The 22,172-nt window shown below is 46.9% G+C and overlaps 1 protein-coding gene across 2 annotated transcripts in view; it reads left to right on the top strand.

Annotated features, from left to right (window-relative positions):
• ESYT3 (extended synaptotagmin 3) overlaps window positions 1-22,172 on the top strand; it is a 319,908-nt gene that overhangs the window by 124,601 nt on the left and 173,135 nt on the right. For both annotated transcript variants that reach the window (XM_069224322.1, XM_069224323.1), the window contains exon 4: window positions 2,407-2,483. In XM_069224322.1, coding sequence (XP_069080423.1) covers window positions 2,407-2,483 — 77 coding nt within the window. The remainder of the gene's footprint in view (window positions 1-2,406; window positions 2,484-22,172) is intronic.

Raw genomic sequence — 22,172 nt, 5'->3', positions numbered from 1 at the left:
CTAAAGAAATTACATCAGCAGAAATGGCAAAGTAGAATAAATGTAGCTGTCTTTCTTCAAATTATGTGCCTAAACAATTGCCGAAAAGGCGTATTTTGATGCAATAGAGTTTTATGCTGGGTGTAGTTTAAGCTGCGAAACTGAGATTTTATCATTTGGATAGTTTGTAGTTTTCATTGTGCTTCAGGCACAACAATAACCACATTTTTGGCACCACAGAACTTGTGTCTCAAACATCGGAAGACTGGCAGCAAACCGAATATATGTCTCATTAGTTAGGGCATCACTTTAAAATTCTAGATTAGCAGACTTCGAATTGCAAGGGCAATGAAGGTCCCTTGTAAACAAAGCGGGTGTTTATGGTATGATGGACATTTAATGCGCTTGTTTGTCTGAATATGTAAGGCAGATGATGATCCTTTCCAATAAAAACGAACCAGAAGCAGGGTGAAGTGTATTTTTTCTTAAGTAGTAGGAGCAATAAATTAGAAGGTACTTGGAGCCATATCGTTTTTCTCTCCGAGGGGCCCAGTAATTTAAGCAAACCGTAGCATATTTCAATGTATTTGCAGGGGCGTAACTCAGGCCCTTGTGGTGCCCGGCGGGCGCCAACAACACATGGGGCCACCAGGTGCGCCCCAGTGAGCCAAAGGCCATTGTAGATCTATGACTCTGTGAGATGCTGTTGACTCGAGATCCTCTCATTACACTATGCTGCGGAGAGCATTATTTTGCTTTAGGTCACTGCTTTCGGTACCATTGTGTCTTGATTTGTGTGTTTTTTAACGAGGTGTCTTTAAATATGACCTATGTGTTTTCATTAGTCAGTTCACCGAGTTGTGCCGGAAATGCGCCATGATAAGTAAATCTACTGCGAGCTAGACCGCTCGGTTGGTCTGAGGACCTTATCTCGTTCCACACACAGCGGCTCACGCTCCTCATTACTGAAAGGTCAGCAGAACAGTGCTGTGGGCTGCTCTGTCAGCTGATTCTCTCTCCTTCCCTATAATTAATTTGTAGTGTTCCTTGCAGACCCTCGTAGAACAATTTCTTCATGGATGGCTGCAAAAGACGGATTCAGTGGCGATTGGACATCAATGAGAGCTGTAATTTACTGGAGCTCTGCTGGTGTAGTCTGCTGAACAGAAACATTTGGTAGTAGGTGCTAAAGGAACCGGAGCCAAATTTACTGGGGCGAGTGGATAGAAAGTTGCTGAGCACAAAAATGTAGCAGTCGATGATGACCTTTGTGCTATGTACTATCCTTAAAATACTTTATTTTGTTGTCGAAAATGGGATCGTGGGTGGATTATGAATGAGCCAACCTCATAGTATCCCAAAAAGTCAAATAAGCAAGGGCGGCTCCTCTATGAGGGCGGAGGAGTGTTGCTGTTTCCTGCCAGCAGCGGCAGCTGCAAAACTTTCCCCCAAAACTATAATAAACTATGTTTATTCTAGTTTTTGGTGAAAAGGCGTGAGGCTTAGGGGGTGACGAGAAAAGAAGGGGAGTGCTCAGCACTCCCCCTCACAGAGCATGTATGTTTGGCCGGCCGTCTCGGGCCAGCCAAACACACATGCGTAGAAGTGTCACCAGCCCAGCAACACGGTTGCTGGGCTGGAGAGAGCCTGCACAGCCTGCACATTCTTCCAGTCTGCCTGGGAGCTCCTGCAATGTGCAGAACCCTGTTCTATGGTATGGTATTTTGTGGTGGATGGGTTAGTGTTTTATGCAGAGGTTTGATATAGGGTGTGCATTCTGTGGTGGGGTGTATTGGTTAATGGTACAATGTGTATCTGATGTGGTGTCATGATATTGTCTAGTGTGGTATGAGGTTGCATCCAGGGGTGAAACATAGGCCCCTGCACTCCAGGGTTCCCTCAACTCATTACTGGGGGAAGGGGAGCATTCAGCCCAAGGTATATCTGTAAAATGTGGGAAACTCGGGCCCCATCATATTGCATTGTGCTACTGGTTGCATCTTTTACTAAGTGTGATGCAGTGTAATATTGTGTAGGCGTTAATGTGGATCTGGAAGATAACATGCGAAAAGGCTGTATGGTTTAAATGGTACAGTAAGGTGTAGCATGCTAAGGTGTGGCAAAGAATAGTGTATAGTAAAGTGTGTGGTGATAGTTTTTATGAAGGGTGGCATCTTGGTGCTACTTATAATAAATCACCACTTTCTTTATGATAGAGAATAATGGAATATTCTGTTAGGGCCCGATTTAGAGTTTGTCGGATGGACGGTCCACCACAAACGTAAAGGATATTGCCACAACTTGAAGGATGTTGAAGTTGACTTAAGTTTTATTCGTAGCCCTTTCTTAATTTCATATATAACTTGGATACACTTGTAATAAATGTGTCAGACTCATGTCATCACTATAATGTTTGTTCTTTTCTAGTGTCCCAAAATAAATGGCATCAAGGCATACACAAAAGAAATCGACAAAAGGGAGGTGATGCTCGATGTACAAATATGGTAAGGATGTGCCATTTTTGGGACCATAAACCATTGTAGATTGTGTTTTTGAATTTGAAATGTCACCAATCAAGCTAAGGTTCACACCAGCTTCAAGATCGCTGAACACCATAATTTCAGCAAATTTGTGTAAGGCAAACATAAGATTGAAGATGACCGATTTGAATCTGGCTGTATTTGGTGAGCACAGCACTGATATGCTGATGTATTTTGAGGAATATATCTCTTTCACAGGGAGACAAAAAGTGTGCCCCAAAGTAAAGTCGTAATATCTTAGGTTGGAAGGACCTGGGCATGTTGGAAATTGTATTGAGACTTAGGACAAGTATGTCTATTGTGGTAGACAGATAGATTAGAAAACCTAGGTTTAGTTAAGGTTGAACTTTGTTGTATGGGATATTTGAACTTAACATTATTCTCAAGGCTGATGTCATAAGATCATAAATGTACCTTTGAGCATTAGAGGAAAGTTAAGAGTAATTGAACCCCTATGTAAGGATAAAAGATAACTGAACCATTTAGCACATCGGAGTGGGTTGCCCCATTGGTGATTGTGAAGAAGATTGCTTATTTGCAGATCTAAGTGCCAGCCTTTGCCCATTGAATAAAAAAGTTCTTGTTAGCTGTTATTTTCAACCCAAGGTACAAGAAATGTTTACACATTTAGCCATTTTTAACTACTATTGATCTTAAAGTGGTATTCCACCAAGTATGTTTGGCACCAAATTCAAGAACCTGACTATATTGTTTACACTCTTTGGTGCTCTTAACTATCCCTAAATGCCTCTTGGTCTTCCTTCAGCCACTAGTATGTTCCGAAAAACATATGTAATGATTATTTCCCAAAATTCCTGGGGTCATGGCATTTCAGGCGGGTGTTGTGATTTGTCATAAAACTTAGGAAGAACTTCATGAAAATATGTTTATAATTATAGTTATTTTGCATGAAAGAGGAATAACTGTGAAAAGGGAAAATGTAGGTTTTGAGAAATCGTGTTGAGTAGCTGGTTAATCTCTTGACTCCTCATGGTATTAAGCTAAACGAAAATAGTTAGGGCAATAGTTTAGGTGCCGTACCTGGTTGACAAAGACCATCTTGTGTCCTTGCCAGGACTATGGAGTATTTTATGCACTTTGTAACTGGGTTTGCAATATTGACAGAAAACCAGAAGATGTTTTAGACAAATTTACTGATTTTGAATGTAAATGACTGACAGCTTAAAGAGGTCAAGCAACAGATTGTACACACACGCCTACAGTCAAACCTTTGTGCCTGCTAAATGGTGTGTGGGTACAGTGGATGCAATGTCAGCGAACATAGTGTGGCACTATCTCAAATGATGAAAGGCAGAGAAAGCACAATGGCGGTCTCTTGTCATACTAGAATGCAGAGCTCTCGCTTACACACAATTTGCTGAGATCATAAGCCGTTGTTGTATCTTTTTTTCTCTCTTGCGTAAGAAAGTCATAGGCAAAGCAATTTCAATGCTGTTGTGGTTGTGAAACCTTTGGGAATATAATTTTATACTAGATTTATTTTGGGGCAACAATTTTAGAGCAAATACTCTTTTACGTTTGTGTTGATGACAGATGTAAAACAGAGTGAGGTTTTGCATGTGGTTGGCTTGGAGGTTTTGGAGAAAGTTAAGGAAGTGGTTTTGGCTGACCAGTGGATTTGTGTTGTTTCTAGTTAAATAGGTATAAATGCTTAGCAATATGTGTTAGATGGTTGGTCGTGTGACAGGCAGTTGAGACGTGGGATACACAGACATGTATGCCCATGTTGCAGGTGAATTGTTTGTAGTCTGAGAAATTTTCTTTAGAAAGTCAAAGTGCGCCTCTCCTGCGTGTGGGAGACATGGGCGTATTGCCTTTGTCCTTTCGTGACACTTAAGAATTAAATCCCCTATTGACAAATGCTGGAGAGTGCATAATCCTTTTGTGTATGGTAATGTAAAAAGACTGGAAATCCCTGGGAAACAATAGCTATTGAGTTTGTGGGTCCTGTATGCAGTTTACATGACAGTTTCAAGTATTTAAACTGTGCCCTTTTTTATTTAAGTGGTTGTGATATGAATTTATCATTTTGCCTGCAGATTAGAAAGTCGTACATTTTTTGCCAGAGGGTTTTGTCCATAAGGGATTTTCACATGTGATTATGTCGTCGGTAACATACAGTTTCATTCACAATAAATGATCGTTGGGAAATATGTGGTCTCACAGTAAATGGAGCTGTAAAGGAAGGCATCCAGGCACCTCTAGACATAGGATAGATGCTGCAAATGTATTGAGAGTTGTAATATATGGAACTATCATGATTTGGAGCATACTAGTCGGAGTGTGTCACCGTTTAAGCCTCTAAGGATGAAAGTCCTAGTGTCCAGGTTAGTTCCTCGGTGCTCATGTGATAACCAAAGTACTCATAGTAGTGTTGCAGGTATAGATAAATTGAGAACCAAAGTGAGGTACTTGGAAAATAAGAGCAAGGCATATTATGAGAAAAACAAGCAAGCTAAAGAGCTGTAAATCCTAGTTGGTGATTGAGTAAGGGTGAAAAAGGTGGGTTGGTTAAAGAAAGTTCAAAATTCTGCGAGTCCAAGAAAAGCTAACCGTGTCCAAAGCTGTTGGATTTTCAAATAAGAAATGGTGCCAAAAGAGGGGAACTCTTGAAAGTTAGAGATTAACATATTAAAACTATGTTAAGGCCCCCATTATGAGGTCACTGGATAACACAGGGCTGGAATCTCTGATTCTGACTGGTATCCCTGCACTTAAACCAACGGGATTAACGTTATTTGGGATCGAGAATACCAGGTCCAGATCTGGGAAAAAACAGGCACAGAAGTGCATATGATTACCACCGACAAGGAGCAGGTAGTAAATGTGTGGGGGCTATTTTTAAAGCCTTAGTGTGTGGGTGGAGTTGGAGGTCACAGGGCAGGATAACAGGATGAGAGGGAGAGAACTTGCTGCTCCTTTCGTACTGCCCTTGGTGCATGTGAGTGGGAGGCAAGCTCTGCAGAGGCCTAGCCCTCGCACCCTCTCCTCCCTCACCTCACTGGCTCCCCCGCTACACTGGTCTAAAGTCCATACCTTTCAACTCCAGGCCTGGCATTATCAGGTCTAAAGTATCAGAACTAGTCATTCCAGGCTCTGCAACACCGGGAATGTTAGAATGACCCGGAAGGTTTTTCTCCAGACAATTGAGCCTAAATCTGTTTTTATTAGTTCAGTGTTTACCATTCACACTAGTTAAATGTCCAACTCTGTTTAAGAAAAAAATTTGGGAGTCTCACCCTCCCAGCTGTGTCTAGAGGTTCAGAGGTATGATATCTGTTAAGCAACAGTGACTGCAGGGTTCTCCAAATGTGAGGCCCGCTGTAGTTTGCGGTTTCCCCATTAACGCCCTCCCATACATGCAAGGGACTCCTACCTCAACCCTGTGGTTCTTTCTCATCACCCTTCTAGATCTGCTTGCTAGCCCTTTGTTGCCTCCCCCCCACCCTCTTTTTAATAATGAAGGAGGCTTTATTGGGATTGTTGATGGCCGCAGTTTTTTTTTATTTACAATTTAAAAGTGACATTACATGGTACATCAATATCACATCTAGTGGTTGTTAGACCTGACAGCCTTAGGGTGGTCATCCCCCAACTTTTTTGCCTGCCTCCCTCTGTTTTTATGCACCTGTTTCTGCTGGTTTTAGGACTTTGCACACCTTACCACTGCTGACCAGTGCTAAAGTTTATGTGCTCTCTCCCCTAAACGTGGTAACATTGGTTCCTACACAATTGGGATATTTTGTTTACTTGTAAGTCCCTAGTTAAAGTGCACTAGAGGCGCCCAGGGCCTGTAAATTAAATGCAACTAGTGGGCCTTCAACACTGGTTGTGCCACCCACATATGTAGCCCCTTCAGTGTCTGACCTGCCATTGCAAGGCCTGTGTGTGCAGTTTCACTGCCTCCTCAACTTGACATTTAAAGCTACCTGCCAAGCCTAAAACTCCCCTTTTTTTTTTAACAGATAAGTCACCCTTTAGGTAGGCCCTAGGTAATCCATAGGGCAGGGTGCTATGTAAGTCAAGGGCAGGACATAGATGTATGTGGTTTACATGTCCTGGTAGTAGAAAACTCACAGATTCATTTTCAACTGTTCTGAGGTCTGCTTCTCTCATAGGCCAGCACTAGAACTGCCCTTATATACTTTTAAGTGGTAGATTCTGATCTGAAAGGAGTAGCCTTGTCATGTTTAGTATGGCCAAAATGGTAATAGAAAATCCTGCTTACTGGTGATGTTGGATTTAATATTACTATTTTATAAATGCCACTTTTAGAAAGTGGGCATTTCTCTGCACTTACTGCCATCTGTGGCTTACAGCCTGTCTCCAATCCACGTCTGGGATGTGCTGGTTGACAGCTCCCCTTGTGCATTCCACCCAGACAGCCTTAAACACAGGACACTCAGTCGCATCTGCATTCATCTGCCTACTGAATCGGTCTCCCTAGGCAGGAAGGGTGGAAGGGCTCTCTCTTACACTTCAAAGTCCAGTGGCCTGTCCTCACACAAACGACTGATAACCTCCACAAGGATCCTGGCAGACAGGACTGGGCTGAAAGGGCAACTTGTGCACTTCACAACCACTCTTTGAAGTTACCCTCACTTTAAAGGCATTTTTGGCATATATACAGGTCTCTGACCCCACCAAATCAGACACTTCTGGATCTACACCGGGACTCTGTCAGAGGTACTTCCTAGCTGCCTAAAGGACTCATCTGAATCGCTTTGCTGAGAAGGACTGCTGCCCTGCTGCCTGCTGGCCTCTGACTGTGCTGGAAGGACTCTGCCTTCCCCACAAGGGCTTATAGTGAGCTTGCCTCCTGTTCTGAAGTCTCAGGGCCACAAAGACTTCACCAAAATGAAGAAAATCCCTATGCATTGGAAAATCAGCGCAAAGCCTGCAGAAATCGACGCAGCGCCTGCCTCATGGCTAAAATTTCACCGCATCGCCTAACAGATCGACACAGGGTCTGCCTTTTCTACCAGCATGTCAAGGTTTTTCAATGCATCGTCCCAGAGTGTCAAGATATCCCTGCATCGCTGTGACGAACCAAGGCTGCACTCCTAGAAATTGACGCATCACTTTGCAGCGTGGAAAGAAACAACGCATCTTCTGTGCCGCGCCTGAATATCCGATGCAGCGCCTTATTTTTCAACACATCTTCTCTTCTGCTCCCCCCATGCGTCTTTATTTTTGACCCACCCCAGGTACTGTGTGTTACAAGGATATAACCACTTATTTTTAAGGATTGAGACTCATTTAAACCTTTAAAAAGTGATATATCGACTTGTGCATATTGAATTTTTGTTGTTTTGATCTTATTTGTTCAGATAAATATCTATTTTTATAAACTCGTGTAGAGTGCTTTTGTGGTGTTTTCACTATGTTACTGTATGAGTTATTGCACAAATACTTTACTCATTGCTTTCTAAGTTAAGCCTGCCTGCTCTGCCAAGCTACCAGAGGGTGAGAACAGGATAATTTGAATTGTGCAGTGACTTTCCCTGACTAGGAATGTGGTTCCTACTTTGACAAAGAGTGGATACGTCTACCAACGAGAGACCCAATTTCTAACAGTGGTCATAAACATGTTCCATTAATGCACCCTATTTTTACTTAGATTGGTTGATTTTTGTCTGTTAATCCAACCTGCTTGTTACCATTGATCACTCCTTCCTGCTCCACCTTGTGGTTGTGTCGCCCCTCTCTTGTGGTGTGGGTGGGACAAAGCTACAGGTTATTCAATATAGGGGGTGAGCGTTCCGCTCCCCCATTTAACACCAGGGCGGGTTCCCTAAATGTGTGGCTTTAGAGGATGCGAACCAATCATAGGCGGCTGTTTTCTTAGGCTCATGGCCTCAAGCCCCCGCCATAGGGAGGCGTTGTATGCAGGCATCCATTTGGTCCACCTAGCGGACCGACCGGCTCCTGGAGCCTTCAAACCATTAGATGGCATTCCGAGCTGAAGTGCTATACTTGACACGCGGGAATGGTGTTTGGTTGTAAAACGTATCTTTTCAGAAGTCCTGCATAGCCCACGATAGAGAAATCTGCTAACTAAAAGCAATCTGGACAAAAGTTGGTAAAAGGTGTTCTGTACCTTTAAAAGATGATGGTCCTCTCATTTCCTTTGTGACAGCCAATCAATAATTTGAACGAGCGTGTCAAGCCATTTACTTGAGACCACAAACATGCAGTGCTCAACTAAATGTTTTCTCCTGGGGGTCATCGTTTCAGGAACTAATTAGTCAGGTAGCATTGATTGTTATCTTTTTTCCTGTGCCTCATTAAGTTTTAGACTTCATTTGCTTTGACATAACTTTGGATGAGTTTAAGCAGAACGCCCACGAGGAACATCTTTTTACACGTCACTTTAGCTGCTGTAGAAAGAAATGATTGTGATAATTACTATTAAATGCAAAGCATCGCACTCGGTGGTTCTGCCTCACACAGTTGATAATATGGTGGGCTTGGAAAGACTATTCTCGTTTTACTCGTTTTGCAAAGGTTTTAACTGACTCTGCAATAAAAATACATTTGCCATTTTGAAACTTCATGTATATTCAACAGGTTATGAGATGGCTGTATATCACCTACATGCCCTGTTGTTTCCATGAAATGAACAGCCAGTTGGTTCCTGTCCTAATGTTTCCTGTTAAAATGTCATTGGATTCTGGGAATTGTTTTTTTTAGGGTCGAGCTCGCAAGCACTCTAGCCTGCTGTAATTTCCCTGTGGGCTGTTAACCACACCCATCGGTTTCGTTGGTTCATGGGCTTGCCTTTTAAAAATCGCTTGATTTTATTTGTGAACGACATAAATACATCATGCCTTTTCCGGTGTTTAGCGCTTCTCGAACACACCGGCCAGCTACTGAAAACATGTGAGGCTCCATGTTTTCTGCATGGTTTCTGGTCTACTTTTTCTTTTTCTTTCATACGCAGTGCGATCTCCCTGCACATTTGCCGATATGTTTAACTAGGAGCGAACTTCTGTTTAATTTTGTGTGCTCCTTCAGTCTCATGGCGTCTCACTTTGAATCAGCTCACTTATGGAACACGGTGTTCATTTTCATTTTATGTGGCAATAAAAGTCCAGTTAGGACTTTACAACGTAATAGCTCTAAGTCGAGCAAATGCGAAATTCATTGCATTTCGAATGCTTGTTTTATTTAAATTTAACCAAGACAATACAAACCCTACAGAAAAAACATAATTTGATGTAAAGTGATTTTATTTGAATTGATATTTTAATATGTATACAGTAACGATTATTCATTCATTAAGTGTTTTTTTTTTTAAATAGCTTGCCTCATCTCACCCTACCTATTGTTGTTCCATACTGTCGTAGCACGAGATTGCCAAGAATAATCCACTGTATGTTTGCTCTTCCAGGTGCACATTTAAAAGCGATTTTACTGTTGTAATTGCTAGTAGGAAATCGTATAGTTGTAAATCACTACTATTTATATACAACTTTTTGGAGTAGGTAACAATTCTTTGCATAATGCACCTAGCGATGACCTCGGTTACACAAGCCCACGTGCTACCTTTTATTTTACATATTTGCACTAATGTTATGTAAAGGAAACGTTCCAACTGCTGCAAGTCCGAGCAGGCATTCCTCACTGTGCAGTGCGGCTCTTTGACGCATTAGTCAGTTCTGTATCTGCTGTCCTCTGAGTTTACATTATTGAGCATTTAAGGAGTAAGGCTGTCAGCTTGTGTAAGAAGATCGGATTTTACTTCCTAGGTATATACTCACATTTTTGGAGCAGTTCAAAGCATGAATCACCTTCTCAGTATGATATTTAGAAACTAGTTATTTGAAACTCCTTTAAGTGTCCGTGGCGCATTTTTGTGTATCCAGTAACTCCCCACGCCCTCTTTCTAGTCTTCCCGCAGGCACTGGTCTTAAATGTCCTTTTTGAAGTTGGTTGCGATATGGCGAACTTTCCATGTTTTTGGTTGACACAAAGGAAGAGTTCTGTCAGCCATGTGCCATGCCGCTCTTTTCAGTAACTCGTGCTGCAGCATTTGCGGCTCCGTTAAAGGAGCATTTTCAAACCTCTGTAGAATGCAGAGATTTCTTTAAAAAAACAAGATGGCCGCCCGTGCCAACCCCGTTTTTGTAAACAGGGTGGTAGCAGCACATAACCTGTGCAGAGTGCATTTAATGTACCGAGCAAAGAAAATTGCATATTGGTATTATTTAATTTTGATAGCATATCGTTTACTCCATCTCACCTGTACAGTATTTGTAGAGAAAGGAACTGGACCCAATCACACCGGTGCAGGAGTTTCTCCATTTCAGCGTTCTTCTTACCAGGGCTTGCAAGAGGTTGCTAAACATGGTTTCTAAAGTCTCCAGAACTTGTTAAATCAATTGTATAATGTTGAGGCCCCAGCACTGTCGTCTATAATAACTAAAGGGCTAGGCCTTGATTTGCCCCCAATTAGTTCACATTGCAGGCGGCGAACAGTAAAATGTTACCCTGGCATCTAGTGCCGTTAGCTACATGTTCTTATAAGGGGTGGTGTTAGGCAGATAAAAGTGATGTACCCACAGCCTCTCTCTATCTTGCTGCCCTTGCATGCAACACATGTTAGGTCAGGCCTTGAAACCGCGTTATAGTCTCACTTGCCCCGTATTATAAGCCCTCATAAATATAAACACATATGTAAACACATTGTGTCATTGGCTCTGCCCTTTTCATCAAATCGCCTGTTACATTGTTATTCACGTTTTGCTTCTGCCCACCACAGCATACAGTGGGACAGCTCACTTCAAGCATTGCCCGCCGTCCGCTGAGAGTGACGGCATTTTTACCCGACCACGTGTGCAACTCTCCGGAAAAATTCAGTGCAACTACGTACGTGGCTTGATGGGCTAATATGTCCTTTCATTTCTTTGTTTGTTCTATGAAGGCCTCGCAGCTCCCACACTGGCAGCGTTACCATTTTCACTTTTAAAAATGTAATTTCTTTTGCATTTGCTTGCAAAAAAAATAATTACAGGCTTGCAAGGCCAAAAATATTGGCTTTGACAGTGCTTGTTTGATTCTCTGTTAGATGCTGTCTTTTGAAGTCTAGTATGGGAGCTGGTTAATACATTACAGGACAGAGATTGTCATTAACATTTTGAGGATTTTTTTCATTTTAAAAAAATTTACGCACAACACTTGCTTTGAGAATTTGAGACTTGTAATTGGCACGTTTATGACCCGGTGCGCGTTTCATCAGGACCCTCTCGTCAGCCCCCACTCCAATATCCGGTCATTTGGATGCAGCACTTTCCGTTGCTTTGAGAGGGTAACAGAACTCCCCATTGTGCTGTGGTGCTTTCTGACATTTAAGACGCGTTGTTGAAGGAGAAGAGCCTTTGTTGGGTGGGAAGAAATGCGTCCTGCCCCTCTAAAATATAAACGCACTCTTCAGTTTAGCCGACCAGCGAGGTCAGCCGGCCGAACACATTTCCCTTTCACCAGGGTTATTTTTGCAGCCTATTTGGTTAGCACGCCGGGTGTCTACAATTGCGGGTGGCGAAGCGCTCCCCGCGTTCTGACTTTGGTTTAGCCTTCCCTCCCGTTCCTACTGGTAACTTAGGAGAGCAGCGGTGCCAGCCTGCGCCTCGGACACCCGATGCTGCCATCTGAAGGGGAGATAAGCAAATCAGGGCGAACACAAGCCAATGTTGGCGGGCCTTGTTTTCATTGGACGTTAGCGCGCTCGCGCCTCATTAGTATCAGGAGGCGAACCAGCTGCAAAGATGCACAGGCCGGCGAGGAGGGTGACTCGCACCCACAGCACAGGGAGACAGAACAGGCTACACCGGGACACGGTATGGTGCGTTACATTTCACAGGAATAATCCTAGAACTCCTTCTGATTGCACTCCCACGGTCTCTTCAGACGTTTGAATCTATTCACCGGATGGTCTGGAAAGCGCTGCAGGGCCTCGACAAGAGACAGGGAAGCACTGTAGAAATACTGCAACACAATACAATAATTATGAATCTGCTTCACAGATAATACATTAAAATTAAATGTTTGTTGCCGTTACTGTCACTCGTAAATCGTGCCAACTTGTTTCATGTTTACTTATAATTAGTGCTTTGAGTCCCCAATAAGGAGGCAAACTTGACATACGGCCCTGTTTCAACCCAAGCCTTTCACTTTGAGCCAGTCCTGTCTCCCCGCGGACCATGGGTCAGTGCTAGGTGATTTGATTGTTATGGGTTATAGATGTGAACTGCGCCAGGCGAGTACTCACTGTATCAGTAACCATAGAAACAGACAAAGAAACGTATGTACACATCGGTGGAGATGGTGAGGGGGACGGTTTATCATCTAGCTACATATCAATGATCCTGATAGTCACAGCCAGCAAGTTTTGCGGCTCATCAACTGCTTCTTCAGGACTCATGTGCACACTCGGACCTTGTTTCATTTAAGATCTGTAGTCCTGGGACATTCACTCGTGGGCTCTTAACGCTTTTTCTCAGCCATTTATCGGACGGGGGAAATATACAATGGCACAATAAGGGTGTAAGACATGATGATTTTGAAAACTTAGAAAAAAAAAAAGAAAACACTAGAACCCACACCGCAGCTGCGCTGCGGGGTAGAAGAGGAATGAAGCCAAGATGGGCTGTCTTGGGGGACAGTACGCACCATGAACGACCGTGTGGTGAGCAGATTCAGTGAATGTCACCCTAAGATGATCTCTATTACTGACAAGGTCAGAATTAGTATACCTGTTCTGGCTTACTTATTTGCTCACAAATAGGATGACCTTTAAGGTGGCTTCGGTGCTTAAAGCATAACTCATCTGCTGCAAAAACAACGTGTATTCTGTCAGTCTTGAAGGCTATTATTTGCAGTGTAGTTAACGTGCTTCCTGGAGTAATCTCTTTAATGTCTACTCATAGGGTTGAAACACCACAAAATTATTTTTTACGTTCTCCCTAGTATTTGCAGAGCCCGCAATTACCTAAAGGTTTCCTACTCTTGGACCTAATACATACTAGAGACACATGCCTCTGATAAGTTTTCCTAAATTCTGAAAAGTGAGGTCTTCAGTCGCTTACTAAAACTGAACAGATTGTTGGTGGACGTAATCCAGAGCAGAACACTGGCCACCCCTGAGCTACTTAGTATGAGAAGGTCCTGTCCCCAGTTTTGTTGTTTCTAATCTTGGGGTTCACCAACAAAGATGCAGAGGTAGTTCTTACGTGAAGCTTAAAGCCATACCATGAGAACATGTGCCTGATGAAGGCTGTGGCTCCTTAGCATGCAAGGACTTAAAAAAGATGCACGGGTTCTCTACCCACTTTTTCACCAGTTACCAGCGTAAGGTACACAAATGTCCCGACAAGGGATCAAGCAAGGCAGCCTAAGTAAAAAATGGGCGACCTTATTTTGGGCAAATTGTAATTGGTTGATGGTGCAGGCCAGAAGGCCAAGATGAAGAGCACTGGCATAGACTATCAAAGACCCTACAATCGCTTGTCAGATTGTATGATGCATATTTCATGGCAGAAAAGGTAGAATTTTTATTAAACGTTCATAAAAAAAAAAAAGAGGTTGATACCTTAGTTGCATTTGTGTGCACAAGGAAAGCTCATCATCAAGTGTGCCACAGATTTTGCACAGTCTTAGCAGGTGAGGGGCAGCTACCTATAGGATCGGCTCACCAACCAGACACCCATACAGACACGGGCCCACATTCCACCAAGCCTCCGTCTTATTAGAGTTCTCCTGGGAACAGTTTCTAGCCATCAAGTCAGCTACTACGCTAAGGCAAGAGTAGAAATTTTGACAAGCCATTTCACTCTCTCCTATCATCTTCAAAAATAGCTGCGAGTTATCTGCATAACACACATAAGCTCTGTTGACTGATAGAAAGATAACTGCCAAGGAAGCCTACTTAAAGAAAGTAGGGGTGAGTGAAGACCCTTGGGGGACACCACCAAATCGGCTTTTAGGATCAGACCTAAAAGAGAGCAGGAAAATCGTCTGACTGATGAGTTAAAAGAACAAATCTAGTCCAGTGCTTTCCTTTTGATCCCAAACGTGCTCAGCCTTTCAATGAAGTCAAATGACATAACGTATCAAAGACCACCAGCAACTTGAGGAAAATCATTGCTGCAAGGCCACCCTGATCTAATGTGATCCGGAGGTCGTTGAGACCTATGACCAGAGCAACTTTTGTCCCTTTAAGGGGTCGTAATCGTGCTTGAAGTTGATTAGGAAGATAGTGAACCTTCTGTTCTTCTATTCTTCTGCTCTTCCGGTCTTCTGTTCTTCTGTCTTCTGTTCTTCTGTCTTCTGTTCTCCTGTCTTCGGCTCTTCTACCTCCTCCGTCTTCTTCCCCCGAGCCTGCCCTCCTGCTCCTTCCTCATCCCCCTCCCTCACTCGCCTCCCCCTCTCTCACCCCTAGCTAACCCGTTCGCTATCTACCTCCCTCACTCCTCCTATCTTCCTATCTCTCTAGCTCCCTATCTCACTATCTAACTCCCCCACTCTCCACCTCCTCCTACCTACCTATCTGTCTATCTATCTATTTCCCTATCTATCGACTTCTCTATCTATTTTCTCTATCTATTTCTCTATCTCTCCCCCCCTCCCGCCACCCCCTCTACTACCTATCTCCCTATCCTCTCACTCTACCTCTCTCCCTCACCCACCTCTACAACCCCCCCTCCCCTATCTTCACAACCCTACTCCTATCTCTCTCCCTAATCTCCAAACCTCCTAACACTCACCCTCCTCCACCCTAAACCCCCTCCCCCAGCTCCTCTCACTCTACCTGTCCCCCCCCCTCCCTCGCGCTTTCCCGCCGCGACCTCCTGCACGCCCCGCCCCCCAGCTCCCATTCGCCCCCAGCTGACCCCTCCCCCCCCCTCCTACCTCTTATGGCGGCCGCTGCGCGACAGTGGTAGCGACCCTTGACCCAAGGGTAGGTCGCTCCCCCTGCCGCTGCAGCTCCTCCAAGTTCCCGAGTTCCTGTGTTCCTGAGACCCACCTAACTGTAAGTACCCCCCTCCTCCCAGCCCCTCGCCCTGCCCCGCGCCACTCACCTTCTCTCCTGCTCCTGCTTCTTTTCCTCCTCTCTGTCTCTTCCTCCTCGCCCCCCCTCTGCAATCTTCTTCTGTGTTCTTCTGTTCTTCTCTTCTGTTCTTCTGTTCTTCCCTTCTGTTCTTCTGTGTTCTTCCGGTCTTCTGTGTTCTTCTTCTCTGTTCTTCTCGGTGCTTCTGTGTTCTTCTCTGTTCTTCTCTGTTCTTCTCTGTTCTTCTCTGTTCTTCTCTGTTCTTCTCTGTTCTTCTCTGTTCTTCTGTCTTCTGCTCTTCCGGTCTTCTGTTCTTCTATTCTTCTGCTCTTCCGGTCTTCTGTTCTTCTGTCTTCTGTTCTTCTGTCTTCTGTTCTCCTGTCTTCGGCTCTTCTACCTCCTCCGTCTTCTTCCCCCGAGCCTGCCCTCCTGCTCCTTCCTCATCCCCCTCCCTCACTCGCCTCCCCCTCTCTCACCCGCCTCCCCCTCTCTCACCCCTAGCTAACCCGTTCGCTATCTACCTCCCTCACTCCTCCTATCTTCCTATCTCTCTAGCTCCCTATCTCACTATCTAACTCCCCCACTCTCCACCTCCTCCTACCTACCTATCTGTCTATCTATCTATTTCCCTATCTATCGACTTCTCTATCTACTTTCTCTATCTATTTCTCTATCTCTCCCCCCCTCCCGCCACCCCCTCTACTACCTATCTCCCTATCCTCTCACTCTACCTCTCTCCCTCACCCACCTCTACAACCCCCCCTCCCCTATCTTCACAACCCTACTCCTATCTCTCTCCCTAATCTCCAAACCTCCTAACACTCACCCTCCTCCACCCTAAACCCCCTCCCCCAGCTCCTCTCACTCTACCTGTCCCCCCCCCTCCCTCGCGCTTTCCCGCCGCGACCTCCTGCACGTCCCCGCCCCCCAGCTCCCATTCGCCCCCAGCTGACCCCTCCCCCCCCTCCTACCTCTTATGGCGGCCGCTGCGCGACAGTGGTAGCGACCCTTGACCCAAGGGTAGGTCGCTCCCCCTGCCGCTGCAGCTCCTCCAAGTTCCCGAGTTCCTGTGTTCCTGAGACCCACCTAACTGTAAGTACCCCCCTCCTCCCAGCCCCTCGCCCTGCCCCGCGCCACTCACCTTCTCTCCTGCTCCTGCTTCTTTTCCTCCTCTCTGTCTCTTCCTCCTCGCCCCCCCTCTGCAATCTTCTTCTGTGTTCTTCTGTTCTTCTCTTCTGTTCTTCTGTTCTTCCCTTCTGTTCTTCTGTGTTCTTCCGGTCTTCTGTGTTCTTCTTCTCTGTTCTTCTCGGTGCTTCTGTGTTCTTCTCTGTTCTTCTCTGTTCTTCTCTGTTCTTCTCTGTTCTTCTGTTCTTCTGTTCTTCTGTCTTCTGCTCTTCCGGTCTTCTGTTCTTCTATTCTTCTGCTCTTCCGGTCTTCTGTTCTTCTGTCTTCTGTTCTTCTGTCTTCTGTTCTCCTGTCTTCGGCTCTTCTACCTCCTCCGTCTTCTTCCCCCGAGCCTGCCCTCCTGCTCCTTCCTCATCCCCCTCCCTCACTCGCCTCCCCCTCTCTCACCCCTAGCTAACCCGTTCGCTATCTACCTCCCTCACTCCTCCTATCTTCCTATCTCTCTAGCTCCCTATCTCACTATCTAACTCCCCCACTCTCCACCTCCTCCTACCTACCTATCTGTCGATCTATCTATTTCCCTATCTATCGACTTCTCTATCTATTTTCTCTATCTATTTCTCTATCTCTCCCCCCCTCCCGCCACCCCCTCTACTACCTATCTCCCTATCCTCTCACTCTACCTCTCTCCCTCACCCACCTCTACAACCCCCCCTCCCCTATCTTCACAACCCTACTCCTATCTCTCTCCCTAATCTCCAAACCTCCTAACACTCACCCTCCTCCACCCTAAACCCCCTCCCCCAGCTCCTCTCACTCTACCTGTCCCCCCCCCTCCCTCGCGCTTTCCCGCCGCGACCTCCTGCACGCCCCCGCCCCCCAGCTCCCATTCGCCCCCAGCTGACCCCTCCCCCCCCCTCCTACCTCTTATGGCGGCCGCTGCGCGACTGCGCAGCGGGCACGCCGCTGGCGCGCCGGAGGCGCGCCAGAGGCAAGCCCGTCTGCGCCCGTCCGCGCCTGGCCCGCGCCCAGCGCCACGACCCCTGGTCCCCAGCTCCCCCAAGCCCCGCTGATCCGCTACGACCCCACCACCCTCCACGCCCTCAACCCAGGGCGCTCCAAAACCTGCTTCCTAGCTCACCCCAAACGCACCCATGGACCCTTCGCCTGCAACTCCTGCAAACGCATCTTCCACCACGCAACTACCACGACCACAAGCCCACGCGCCATCAACCACCTCAAGTGCATCCTGATCAACGCTCGTTCCGTCCACAAGCACGCCGTTGAACTTTGGGACCTCCTGGACTCCACAGCCCCGGACGTCGCCTTCATCACGGAGACATGGATGAACGCCTCCTCTGCTCCAGACATCGCTACCCGCCATCCCCGAAGGCTACAAGATCTCCAGAAAAGACCGCACCAACCAAGTAGGAGGAGGTGTCGCCATCATCTTCAAAGACTCCATCAGCGTCACCACCTCCACCGAAGACCCCCCCTCGCCGCTGAACACCTGCATTTTCAGATTCGCACCGACCCAAGGACCACCCTCAGAGGATCCCTCGTCTACCGTCCTCCCGGACCTCGCGCCTCTTTCAGCGACGCCATCGCCGACTTCATCTCCCCGCACGCCCTCGCCTCACCGGACTACATCCTCCTAGGCGACCTCAACTTCCATCTGGAACAAAACAACGACCCCAACACCACCACCCTGCTCGACAACCTCGCCAACCTCGGCCTCAAACAACTGGTGAACACCGCCACCCACATCGCCGGACACACGCTCGACCCTATCTTCTCCGCCAGCAAACATGTCTTCTTCAGCCACACCTCTGCCCTACACTGGACCGACCACAGCTGCGTCCACTTCACATTCCGACGCGAGACCTCCCACCTCCGCACTCAACCCATCCCTCATCGACAGTGGAACAAGATCCCTGAAGAGCAACTCTTCTCCGCTCTCGCCGCCAACCAACCCACCCCCACCACCCACCCCAACGACGCAGCTCTCAACCTCACAAACTGGATCTCCAACTGCGCTGACAACCTTGCTCCCCTCAAACGCACGCATCGACAGACCAACACCAAAAAACCTCTCTGGTTCTCTGACACCCTCAAAGAATCAAAGAAAACTTGTCGTGCCCTTGAGAAGGCCTGGCGCAAGGACCACACCGCTGACAACATGACCGCCCTCAAGAACGCTACACGCGAACACCACCACCTGATCCGCACTGCCAAAAGGAACTTTTTCACCGACAGACTAGACAAAAACAGCCACAACAGCAGAGAACTCTTCAGCATCGTCAAAGAGTTCTCCAACCCCAGCGCCAGCGCCAACGCCGTCACGCCCTCACAGGATTTGTGCGAATCCCTCGCCACTTTCTTCCATCGCAAGATCAGCGACCTCCACGACAGCTTCGGACACCAGACCCAACCATACACCACTGAACCCGCTTCCCCGGACATCACCCTCAACAACTGGTCCCACATCAACACGGAAGAAACCAAATCCATCATGAACTCTATCCACTCCGGCGCCCCTTCGGACCCCTGCCCGCACTTCATCTTTAACAAAGCCGACGACATCATCGCCCCGCACCTCCAGACCGTCATCAACTCTTCTTTTTCTTCTGCTACCTTCCCCGAATGCTGGAAGCACGCTGAAGTCAACGCCCTACTAAAGAAACCTACGGCTGACCCAAGCGACCTGAAAAACTTCCGCCCCATCTCTCTTCTACCTTTCCCAGCCAAGGTAATAGAAAAGACCGTCAACAAACAGCTGACCACCTTCCTGGAAGACAACAACCTGCTCGACCCTTCACAAACCGGATTCCGAACCAACCACAGCACGGAAACCGCCCTCATCTCAGTCACAGACGACATCAGAACCCTGATGGACAACGGTGAAACAGTCGCCCTCATTCTCCTCGACCTCTCGGCTGCCTTTGACACCGTCTGTCACCGCACCCTAATCACCCGCCTACGCTCCACCGGGATCCAAGGCCAGGCCCTGGACTGGATCGCCTCCTTCCTCGCTAACCGCTCCCAAAGAGTTTACCTCCCTCCGTTTCGCTCAGAACCCACCAAGATCATCTGCGGCGTACCTCAAGGCTCATCGCTCAGCCCGACACTCTTCAATGTCTACATGAGCCCCCTCGCCGACATCGTACGCAAGCACAACATCATCATCACCTCCTACGCCGACGACACCCAACTTGTACTCTCCCTCACCAAGGACCCCGCCAGCGCCAAGACCAACCTACAAGAGGGTATGAAGGACGTCGCAGATTGGATGAGGCTCAGCCGCCTAAAGCTGAACTCTGAAAAAACGGAAGTCCTCATCCTCGGCAACACCCCGTCCGCCTGGGACGACTCCTGGTGGCCCTCGGCACCACACCGACCCCCGCAGACCACGCCCGCAACCTCGGCTTCATCTTGGACCCTCTTCTCACCATGACCAAGCAAGTCAACGCCGTGTCCTCCGCCTGCTTCCTCACTCTCCGCATGCTCCGTAAGATCTTCCGCTGGATCCCCGCCGACACCAGAAAAACCGTGACCCACGCCCTCGTCACGAGCCGCCTGGACTACGGCAACACCCTCTACGCCGGGACCACAGCCAAACCCCAAAACCGCCTGCAACGCATCCAAAACGCCTCGGCCCGCCTCATCCTCGACGTACCCCGCAACAGCCACATCTCCGCACACCTGAGACACCTGCATTGGCTCCCAGTCAGCAAAAGGATCACCTTCCGTCTTCTCACCCACGCACACAAAGCCCTCCACAACAAGGGACCGGAATACCTCAACAGACGCCTCAGCTTCTACGTCCCCACCCGCCCCCTCCGCTGGCCTCGCACTTGCTGCCGTCCCTCGCACCCGCCGCTCCACGGCGGGTGGGAGATCTTTCTCCTTCCTGGCGGCCAAGACCTGGAACTCCCTCCCCACCAGCCTCAGGACCACCCAGGACCACTCCGCTTTCCGGAGACTCCTAAAGACTTGGCTGTTCGAGCAGCGATAACCCCCCCTTTCCCCCCTAGCGCCTTGAGACCCGCACGGGTGAGTAGCGCGCTTTATAAATGTTAATGATTTGATTTGATTTGATTTGATAAATGTAGCAAGTTGAGAGTTTATTGGAAATAGTTAATGTGTCGCCTACAGAGTCTTGGTTTAATGTTAGAACATAGAATGTAGCCTGTGTCAGATAGGTCAGTGGCTTACTTAGAGTGTTGCAAAGGTCTTTGTGGAAGCGGCTGATGAAGAGTTACACTAATCTTTTTAAATCATATTTGTATTATCAACCACCTGCACCCATTTGAATCCTACCTAGCAGGTTTGAACTCGACCTTTGCTTATTGTAAGATTGATAACATGGGTTAAATTGAGTGGTAACAAAAACTTAAGTGTAAACAGTTTGTATTGAGTGTTATACAAGGGGTTACTTTTGTTATAATTACCCAGACACCTGCATTTCACAGATAAAATGCATAGACCTTCGCATCTTAGATAAATGCAGAGCTTGAGAAAGTCCAAAACACCTCCAAATCGCAGTTTATCTCTTGCAAAGTGACATGCTGAGTCAGTGTTTCTCTGGCCTCCCTGATAAGGTGATGACTGGCGGCAGGGTGCTCTCAACCAGGACAATACTTGAACACAAAAGCGAGTAGGTTGTTCATGAAGTGAGGCTTAAGCAGTCGGTTTCACCGGAAAGGAGACGCTCACTGAAAGCATGTGGCCTTCGTCGCATGTGTTCCCACGTCAGCACCAATGACTGAATCCGCATACAATCTGGGCTGTTCGCAAGTGTCCGGGGAGCTTGGTTCTCATAACTGAAACCCGTTTGGTTCCGCTCTATTCCAGCCCTGACGTGACTATATACTGTTAATAAAGCTCACACCACAAAGCTATTTTTTTTAAAAAGAAGGTGGTTTTAATTTCATCTAAGGTACCAGTACTTGTTATTGAAATATGGAACAAGGCGGTGCTGTTCTGCAGTGTATTTTTGCACCAATCAACCTTTGCGCCGCCTGTTCGGCGCGGACGTTTCTGCAAAATTTGACCGCTTCAGCTCTGCACTTTGTAAATGTTTATGGAATTTGAAAAGCCGAAGTAGACCCTCACAGGGTTCCAACCAGCACTGTACTGTTTAAGCCAAAGATTACCTCACTGAAAATTGACCAGCACTTAACTTCTAAATAACAAAACATAAAATTAACACGACTCATGTTTTCCAGGTCCATGCGTGTGTAGCTCATTAAGTGCAGGTTTTTGTCCTTTAAACTCTGATTTGTGGTCATTATTAGCCCATTATTAAATCAGGACTACAATTCCCAGAATTTAAGGTTGAGCCTTAACTCAATGAGCTACTTACCCTTGCACCTGGGAAGTTTGAGAGTTGTGAATGAAAGTACTGAATGGGCCGCAGTGCTTTGGGGTTTCATCCAACGCACACGCATATGAAACCT

The sequence above is a fragment of the Pleurodeles waltl genome, chromosome 3_1, assembly GCF_031143425.1.
Source record: "Pleurodeles waltl isolate 20211129_DDA chromosome 3_1, aPleWal1.hap1.20221129, whole genome shotgun sequence".
Classification (NCBI taxonomy): domain Eukaryota; kingdom Metazoa; phylum Chordata; class Amphibia; order Caudata; family Salamandridae; genus Pleurodeles; species Pleurodeles waltl.
Note: the sequence above shows the minus strand (reverse complement) of the source record. Positions and strands in the feature narration are given on the sequence as shown.